The sequence below is a fragment of the Rhineura floridana genome, chromosome 3, assembly GCF_030035675.1.
Source record: "Rhineura floridana isolate rRhiFlo1 chromosome 3, rRhiFlo1.hap2, whole genome shotgun sequence".
In the NCBI taxonomy this organism is placed as follows: domain Eukaryota; kingdom Metazoa; phylum Chordata; class Lepidosauria; order Squamata; family Rhineuridae; genus Rhineura; species Rhineura floridana.
Genome location: NC_084482.1, coordinates 183,189,381 through 183,196,963, shown reverse-complemented (window position 1 = coordinate 183,196,963; position 7,583 = coordinate 183,189,381). Strand labels below are relative to the sequence as shown.

At 47.7% G+C, this 7,583-nt stretch overlaps 1 protein-coding gene across 1 annotated transcript; it reads right to left on the bottom strand.

Annotated features, from left to right (window-relative positions):
- Window positions 1–3,370: 3,370 nt before the first annotated feature.
- Window positions 3,371–7,005, bottom strand: FEZF2 (FEZ family zinc finger 2). The gene is made up of 4 exons (XM_061622073.1): window positions 6,091–7,005; window positions 5,144–5,278; window positions 4,840–4,972; window positions 3,371–3,648 (listed from the first exon to the last, which is right to left on the bottom strand). The coding sequence occupies exons 1-4, from the start codon at window positions 7,003–7,005 to the stop codon at window positions 3,371–3,373; spliced, it is 1,461 nt and encodes a 486-aa protein (XP_061478057.1).
- Between the last annotated feature and the right edge of the window lie 578 nt (window positions 7,006–7,583).

Below are 7,583 nucleotides of genomic sequence, written 5' to 3'. Positions count from 1 at the left end.
TAAAGCTGGCGTTCTGTTGGTTGTCCATTTGAATATTTTAATCAGAAAATGATATAAACGTACCAGATCAAAGCATGCAGAGCACACTCCCACTGTTTCATAAACAGCCACAAAGTTTCACACAACAGCATTAGGGCATCTAAATCGCAGCATGCTATATAATGGCAGAAAACTGGACAGGAAAGAGAAAATGATTGGAACAACTTGGCAGGAACAGTTTCTCCACCCCCGGGCCATCCTCCCCTTGCCCAGGGTGTTATTCTAGGCTTCATGAAGGACTTCAGCCTGCAAATGGCAAATAAAGGTTAATGCTGGGTTCATTGTGAAGGAGTTGCTACTGGGAATGCAGGGGTGCCATAAATAATTAAATAAGGAGAAGGGCTATTGAGGGAGAAAACATGAATTAGTATTTTGTTGTGCATGAAATCTTATGGTGGTGGCACCTGTGTTCAAAATTCAGATACCAGCCAAAGGCCTAGAAAACCTGTTCCCTATATTTGTTCATCTTCTATTAATTCCCCGATAGAGGCTGCAGTCTTATATTCACTTACTTGGGAGTAAGTCCCATTGAACTCAGTGAGACTTACATCTGAGTAGGCATGTATAGGATTAAATTGTAAAAAAGTATCTTTAGTTTGAATTGCTTGGGCATTATTTGCTTACATTGCAATACTATTGGCTCCCGCTCAGGAGTAAGCCCCCTTCAGGTCAATGTCCAGTGTGCATAGGAATGCAGCCTTAAAGAAATTTTATAGCCACTCATTGAATTTTATTTGCGTCATTTTTGATCAGGATGCTGACCCTTCAGGCTCATTTTAGAGTCAGGGAGAATTGAAGGGATGTTTACAAAGATCCTCTGAGACAGTTTCTCACCTTCCTGCTCTGGGTAGAGAAACAAACGATCAGAGAGGAGCTTCACTGAGAATAGTTCAAGTAGACTTGCCCGCTGCTGACTCGGAACAGTCCTCTTCTATTCATCTTGCTCGCTTTACAGCATTTAACCACTCAATTAACCAGAGGAAAGGTGAACTCCCGATGAAGCTGTCCCCAGACAATTGCGATGTCCTGCTTAATTTTCTTTTTCATTGGCCAGCTTGGATTGAGCAGCACGCACAGAGACGGGAGGCAGAACTCCGTTTGCTCCCCTGTAATCGTACTGTGGGCAGAATCGCCGTTGCCATATTAGGAGGCTTTGTGAAAAGGGCGGGGAGGGGGGGACGGAGCAAAGTTTAGGTAATGCAAGCTCTTAATTATCCATATTCTGGTTTAAAAGGGAAAAAGAGGAGTTCTGGAGCCTGGTGTGGATCATTACATGATTAATACAATGCGGTTTGAAGGGCCTGTGTTTTCTCTCTTAATTTGGGTCATTACTCAGAAAGCAAGCGTGAGATCGTTTCATTAGCGTTCAGGGGTTACAAAATAGTAATAACAATAATAATAACAATAATAATGAGAGAGAGAGAAAGAGAGACAAATAGTCATTGACGAAATGACTTAAATGCATCTTAATTGACGGACCCTCCTCCAAAAAAGGTGACACGTTACAGCTGAAAGAGGCCCGGCCTAAGCTTCCAATTTCGAGCTGCACACAATCTTGAAAAATAATCATCTTCACCATCTAATTTTGAATTTCTCTCTCCCTCTAGGGATGGAAAGAAGCCATCGAGATCGGAAGCTGTTCCCCCCCCAAACACAGAGATGAGGGGGGGAAATCAAAAACACAACACACACAAAACTCGAAGGAGCTGGTGGTGTGGGTGTTGGCAGACGCCTGGTTGGGGGCGGGGAGAGAGGGAGGGAGGGCCCCGAATTTGTCTCTATCGCTTGCCTGAATAGTTGTTTTTCCCCAAAACCATAATTTATTTTCTACTTAAAAAAAATAAAAATAAAATCGGGCGATTCACATTTGCCCCCTAACTGGTAGACTGTGTTTTGCAACGGGATTGTAACGAATGGGCAGACGGTGCAAAATCTCCGTACACCTTTTCAAAAAACACTCCCAAACAAATGAAACGGGTGCTTCGTCCGGAATGGTTCGCTAACGCCGTTCTTTCGGGGCAGAGTCTCCTGTCCTCGAGGGAATATGAATCGCCTGCCTCCCTCCTTTGCGAATCTCTTCCTGCCTCGGGAAATGGATGGAAAGGCCAAAACAAAAAGAAACAAGGCTTGTTTAAGCAAAGAAAGTATTTTCTCCTTTGTCGCCTCCTATGCCGGGCATGGATGTGTGGATCCCCCGCTACCTTTCCTTATGTAAACGGCGATCCTAAGTCGCCCCCCTCCGGGTAGGATATAGATCCTGTTCAAAGAAGTCGGCCTCGAGACCTGTGTGTTCCAGGATAGACTCGACGTCTCTTTTTTAAAAAAAGCAGCTCTCCTGGGGACGAGGGTCATTCTGAATTATCCCACACGTGACAATGAAAAACCGAAAACCTCTGGCCCGGTCTTTCACAATTCCGTTTGCTGTTCTGTTCCCCTTCGCTCCGGACTGGTGCAGAAATCTGGTTTACACGTGGAAATCGAATGCACACCACGTTCCCGGAGTAGAAGCAATTCCGGATCCCACTTCAGCGTGATGACACCCGGGCTGTATCTCATTGGGACACTTCGCGCAAAACCCCCGCACTGAAACTGAACGGGGAAAGCGCCCCATTTCAGAACGGGGTGCCAGAGTGGTGGACTGAACCTATCCCATTTTTAAAGCAGCGATTTGATTCTTCCTCGCCACCATATACAAACAAACAATAATAATAACAATAACAACAACAACAACAACAACAACAATAATATGGAACCTAAATTGGTTTTATTTTTTATTTTTTTTAAAAAAGTAGTGTTTTGGGGAGCTGGAAGTAAGACTTCTGTTAAGCGACCTTTTATTGCCTCATAGATTATATATTCATTAGTTATTCGGGTGTACATTAAAATTTAAATTTTCAGTCATATATACATATATAGAATGATTGGTCGGGCCTGCCTATTTTTACAGTCCTGTAGGCCCTTGGGAGAAATGTTGCCTTCAGTTCAGTCAAGATCCGTAACTATTCCCGTAGTTGAATCCGCAGCAGCAACGGAATTTAAATACGTTTCTTTTTTTAATATATATATATATATTTATATATCTGTGTAAATATATATGTATGTATGTGTGTGTATATACTGACACACACCAAAAGTGGTTGTCCCTTCAGCTTGTGTGTGTGTGTGAAGGAGCGAGACAGCGAGAGATCGGCTGATGACAGGATTTTTTTCCAGCCCTCTTGGAAACCGCCAAGATTTCTGGACAGTCTTGGGACGTCTCGCTTCGATTGCAAGGGAAAGACGTCTCTTGCTTCGCTCAGCAGGCCTGCTTGCCTTTCTCTTTTCGTTCTTTCTAGCTTTGCAGGGTCCTAGAGAGCTCTTTCGCTCCAGGCGGCGTGGCGGCGGCTGAGGCGGCGGCGGCGACAGTGTCGTGAAGCTTCCGCACGTGTTTCTTTAAATCAAAGTTCCTGCAAAAGCCTTTGCCGCAGGTGACACAAGTGAAAGGCTTCTTGTCGTTGTGCGTGTGCATGTGGAAGGTTAGGTTGTAGATCTGGTGGAAAGCTTTATTGCAGATGGTGCACTTGTACTGCTTCTCGCCGCTGTGGGTCAATTTGTGGTTTTTATAATTCCCTGCGCGCGAGAGAGAAATTAGGTGGTTAGTTTGAAGAGGGCTTGTTCAGGATGTTCACACACACACACACACACACACACACACACACACACACACACACACACACACTCCGATTTTTCTCTCAGGCTATATTTTGAAAATAAACGTCCCCATCGGAGCAAAGAGTTTCTGTTGCAAGGCTTCATTAGGAAGTGTCCTCCAAGGGGTGGTGGAGAAGTTGTCAAGCTCAGTCTGTGTCAAGGCAGAGCAGCAAAAAAGCGACGAATCAAAAAATTAGAGGCCGGGTCAGCGTCCTGACCCCGAGCTAATGGGAGGACCCGGATTTTTAAAAAGAGGGGGGTAGGAAGACAACGCTCCAGATTTAAAGCTGGAGGTGTGCGGGATATCTAGCCGTGTCCATGCAGGGGAAATCGTTGCAGGCTCTTCCGAAACGTTATTTCCTCAACCTCTTCCCGTTTAGAAAAATACGTGGCCTTGTGTAAACACGAGGCAGAACAGGGAGGTTTTTTGCCGGCAAGGCCCAGTGAAAATGACACGATCTTCCCTTTCAGTTAAAGAGAAAGTCCAGCCCAAGTTAAACACTTTAAAGTCCCGTTGACCTGAAAAGGAGACAGTGAAGTGAGTGTTGACTAACTCTCCCGTAGAAATCAAGGGGAATTTCAAAAAGTGCTTTCATTTTGGCTGGATCGTGCCCTAAGTGGACTGAATTCATTTTAATCGCTGCTAATAACAAGTGACGGGTTTGAACTAGTCTTTCGTTATAGCCTCAGGGCTTAAGCCTTAAGAACTTTTGAGGGACAGGAAGGAGGGGGGAGGTCACCCCCTAGCAGCCTCTAAATACGATAAATACCGTGGCTGCTTTTTTGGAATGCGACAGGACCGCAAGATTCAATTTGGAAGCGTCGCAATATTCTGTCTGGAAGCTTCTGCTCTGCTGGGAGCAGAAATTGAATAGACGCCTTAATCGGTGGGTAATTCTTATATTTCGTCTATCCACTTCCTCATTTTTTCAAATGATTGTCCCAATGAATAATTTTCTCCTCCTTACTTCGAATAATAAGGAAACCAGGTTTCTCCTCCTGAAAAAGTAGCCTTCTACCCCTTTTAGCAATCATTAATAATTTAACAACCCCTCCATTCTCCCTCCCGTGATAGAAAATCGGAATAAAAACACTATTGTATCGAGATACCTTTTTGATGAAATCCTTTGCCGCAAAACTCGCACACAAAAGGTTTGTAGCCCGCATGGATCCTAATGTGAGTGTTTAACGTGGAACTTCTATTGAAGGCTTTTCCGCATTGGTTACACTTATGGGGTTTTTCCTGTTGGGGGAGAGGACGTTTTAAAGAGGTAAAATAACGGGCAGTAAAATGATTCACCACAACTTTTGCTTTCGATGCCCTAGCCGAGAAAGCCTGGGCGTATACGGCTAGAGTTTTCGGGGAAGACAAATCAACACCGATCGGACGCTGACAACTTTTAACCAACCGTACCTGCGTGTGGATGATTTTGTGTCTACAGAGAGTGCTGGCCTGGCGGAACCCTTTCCCGCAAACTTTGCATACGAAGGGCCTGGCTCCTGTGTGAACCGGCATGTGGCGGGTTAGGTTATAATGGGCGTTGAACACCTACGAGGAAACACAAGGCACGCAACTTTTTAGCCCCGCAAGAGCTCGCTAACGAGTTTCCCCCCTCTATGAGCCGTCCGGGATCGCCAAACATGAATGGAAAGGGGGAGGGGGAGGAAGATTTCATTCTGATTTAAAGGAAAAAAGACTCGTGCCATCTAGGATTGGTTATAATTCTGTATTTGGTTATACTTCTGCAACTGCTTGGATTAAAATTCCCCCTGGATTCCCGTGACACTGACTGCCGCTTCACCTTAATGCTGCCACAAACACGCGCACACAAAATCTGTAAAATGGGAACAGGACTCTTTAAGCAGGTGTGCCAGTGTGGAGGGCACTGAAGTGGCACTATTCACTTCTCCCGCAGATGGCTTCTGCTCAACCTTCGAGAGATATTTTACATCGGTGTGGAGTGGCTGTTAAAAACATGAGCTATGAATCAGGAATCCCTGTTTCCGTTCTCAGCTCTGCCACGGATTTCCCGGATGAGAGCAGCTTTGGCAAACATAATAATAATATTAATAATAATTATTAATAATAATAAAATAAAAATAACCTAGTACCAATAATAATTGTGATGATGGAGATTTCTGGGAGGTGTGTGGAGCCTGTGGGGATGATCTAACCTCTGGCTTAAAGCACACTGAACTTTTTGGTTATTTTTTGGGGGGGAGGGGGCGGAATCAGTGAGAAGCATTCTAGGAATTATGATTCCATCCTCACGCAGAGCAGAAAGGTCCTTGTGGCGGGTCCAGCCCTGCCCCTTGGGCCGAGCGTGCGCCCTCTAGTGTATGTACCCCGTTCCTTCATACCTTGCCGCACACCTCGCAGGTAAAGTTCTTGGGTTTCCCGTCCGCCGGGGCAACGCCGCCGCCACCGCCGCCGCCGGCGCTGAGTTTGCCATGATGGGCTTTCACGCCATTCCTTTCCCCGGCCAGGGCCGTGTTCTCCTTCATGACTTGGTCCAGCTGCCCAGGGAGGCGCTCCTTGTGGGGATACTGGGAATGGGAAAACTTCTCCGGCGGGGCCAAAGTGGCCAGTTTTGCATTATCCAACAAGAAAAGTTTCTGATGAGCCGAGAGGGCGGCAGCGGCAGCGGCGGCCGGGCTTTGAGCGTGGTGAAGCAGGCTGGAGGTGAAGACCTGTCCGTGGAGGATCTCCGACGGATGGTAAGGGGAGGAATCCAGGTAGTTGAAGTAGTAGAGGCTAGATCCGTTGGCCGGCATGGCCAGGGCCTGGTTGATGACCTGGGGTTTGATCACCCGGTTGGTGTGGGGCAAGACGGCCTGGCCCAGGTGGTGGTGGTGGTGGTGATGATGGAGGTCCCCCTTGCAACACAAGCCGCAGGTGGCTTTGCAAAAGCCGCCGGCCGTCGAGCCGCCTCCGCCGCCTCCTGCGAGAGACGAGACGCAGTTCCTCAAGCCGCTCTTCCAAAACTCCGAGTAGTTGAGGATAGTCTTGGAGGAGGGCACCTCGTAGCCTGGCAGAGGCTGGATGGGGGCGATCACGCACGGGATGGGCGAGCAGAGGCTCAGCAGCTTCTTGCCGGGCGACTCGCTTCGCCTGGCCTCGAAGGCGGCGGCGGCGGCTGGTTTGTGGTGATGGGGATCGGAGCTCTTGGCCATGATCCTCTCGATGGAGAAGGCCAGAGTCTTGGCCGGGTTGGCCGCTCCATTCCGGACACAAGCAGAAGGCATGACGGTCTCCAGCGAAGCCGAGGAGGCCATCTCTGGGCAGAAGGCGGGGAGGGAGAAGGGGAGGAGGCGGCAGAGGAAAGGATACCAAAACTTGAGAGGAAGAGCTGGATCTCGCCCATAAAATAATGATGATGATGAAAACAACAATGGGATTTCTTTTGAAAAGAAAAAGAAGCCTAGAGGCTAGTCAATTTCTACTTAGTTTAGTCAGTTTCTGCTTAGTCCTCCTCCAGCTCAGCATTCCAGAAAAGCCGGCAGACAAATCAATTTAATAAGCACCTCTCCCTCTCCCCCCCTCCCCATCCTAGCATCTCCTCCCCCATTTACATTCAAATGAACAGAGAACAACTGCGCGCGGGGAGACCAGATTGCTGCTCATTAAGCAAGAACGCAAGAAAGAAAAGAGAGGAGGAAAGTAACAGACCAAACTCCCGAGACCTTGTGGAGTGGGCCTGGATTTGAAAAGAGGGAGGGAGAGAGCCCAGAGCACAGCCTGCCCTGCCGATCTTTCTCTCACTTGGGTCCCACAGTGGTGGTTGGGGGCGGGGGAGGGAAGGGAGGAGGTGGGAAGCCGGGCCTGGGACGAGTTACCTTCGCCCAGTGCCGAG

What these genes read in the sequence shown, in the direction of transcription:
- FEZF2 (XM_061622073.1), bottom strand. Translation starts at nt 7,005, where the DNA reads ATGGCCTCCTCGGCTTCGCTGGAGACCGTCATGCCTTCTGCTTGTGTC. An exon ending in ACAAAATCATCCACACGCAG is followed by an intron (nt 4,973 to 5,143) that starts GTACGGTTGGTT and finishes CTCCCCCAACAG; the next exon opens with GAAAAACCCCATAAGTGTAA. An exon ending in CAAAGGATTTCATCAAAAAG is followed by an intron (nt 3,649 to 4,839) that starts GTATCTCGATAC and finishes TCTCGCGCGCAG; the next exon opens with GGAATTATAAAAACCACAAA.